We start from the raw sequence: 1,434 nt of genomic DNA, 5'->3' as shown, positions 1-1,434 counted from the left end.
TTTTCGACGATTTCGTCGCTGCTGATGGTCCTTCTCTTTTCAATGTAGTCAACGAAAATTATTCAATGCGCATCCCGAAATACAGACACCAAAAACTTGTCATCCGAATAACATATCACATATTAGTTTACAATTGCGGGTCTAATAAGAGCAGACTTTACTGTATTTTGAAAATTTACTCAATTCAAGTGCAAACAATTACTAGTAAATTTATGCATTTTCCACGCCTCGTAAAATGTTTGGTCGATTTTGTGACTTTTCTCAATACAAATATCACTTTTGTAGGCACACAGTTATTCCGTCTGACTTTACTCCAATTCACTAAATATATTATGCATACGTCTGTTATGTTATTTTTATACTATATATAGTATGTATATGGGTATATACCTTATCCGCTGTTGTTACTCTTCATGCATTTTTTGTGATGCCCAGGGTATAAAACACGGTAGCATTGCATTAGCTCATCAATCGCAATTCAGTATTCAGCGAGAATTGTTGCAATGAAGCTTTTGCTTGTTTTCTGCGTTGTGGCCACACTCATGGTTGTCCAGTGTTATGGTACGTTCTCATAAGACATACACATACGAATGTCGAAAATTTTAACATACATACATATATTTCTTTGTACTTGCAGCTGGGGAACCTAAAGGGCCGGGTAGGCAGAAGCGTTCACCCGAACCACTTAGTAGCAATGGAGCGCCTGGTGAGCCTGGTAAAAATGGCGGAGGAGGTGGAGGTGGTGGTGGCGGTGGCGACAATGGAGGTGGTGGTGGTAATGGTGGAGGTGGTGGCAATGGTGGCGGTGGTGGCAACGGTGGCGGTGGTGGCAACGGGGGCGGTGGTGGCAACGGTGGCGGTGGCGGTGGTGGCAATGGTGGTGGTGGTGGCAATGGAGGTGGTGGTGGCAACGGTGGCGGTGGTGGCAATGGAGGTGGTGGTGATGGCGGCAAAGGGGGCAAAGGGGGCAAAGGTGGTGACGATGGTGCTCCTGGTGCGCCTGGAGCTCCCGGTCATTAATTTTGTTTACGAAAATAAAGTTTTGTTTTGTTTATAAGTCGGCATTCGGAATTATTTTTTATTGATGGTCATTGACGCTCATTGGTTGTAGTTCTACCTATCTCTCTGACTCTGTACGTAATAAACATCTACATATGTACATATCATTACCATTTTATAATCTCAATTAGTTGCAAATTGTTAATGATCAATAATGTTGGAATTAACACCTACCTTAAACAGTTTAATATGATCACCTAATGAGTGGGTTGTGATGGTGAGTATTTAACCGTCTACCTAATACTGCCAGGAAGCATCTCTGAGTGGAACGACTACTCAAAGTTTTTACTGAATATTTTCTTCAATGTGATTTGAGTTATTGTTAAGTTAGGTTAGTTAAAAAGGCAGATTTTTAGTGAGGCCATCAATAATACT

The 1,434-nt window shown here is 41.7% G+C and overlaps 1 protein-coding gene across 1 annotated transcript; it reads left to right on the top strand.

Moving 5' to 3' along the window:
* The first annotated feature begins 451 nt into the window (after positions 1–451).
* On the top strand, positions 452–1,064 carry LOC120775055 (putative glycine-rich cell wall structural protein 1). Its single transcript, XM_040105035.1, has 3 exons — positions 452–561; positions 638–886; positions 935–1,064. Exons 1-3 carry the CDS (start codon positions 504–506, stop codon positions 1,018–1,020), a joined length of 393 nt encoding a protein of 130 aa, XP_039960969.1. The 5' UTR covers positions 452–503; the 3' UTR covers positions 1,021–1,064.
* The last annotated feature ends 370 nt before the right edge of the window (positions 1,065–1,434 follow it).

This window comes from Bactrocera tryoni, chromosome 4, assembly GCF_016617805.1.
Source record: "Bactrocera tryoni isolate S06 chromosome 4, CSIRO_BtryS06_freeze2, whole genome shotgun sequence".
In the NCBI taxonomy this organism is placed as follows: Eukaryota; Metazoa; Arthropoda; class Insecta; order Diptera; family Tephritidae; genus Bactrocera; species Bactrocera tryoni.
This window is presented reverse-complemented; position numbering and strand designations above follow the sequence as displayed.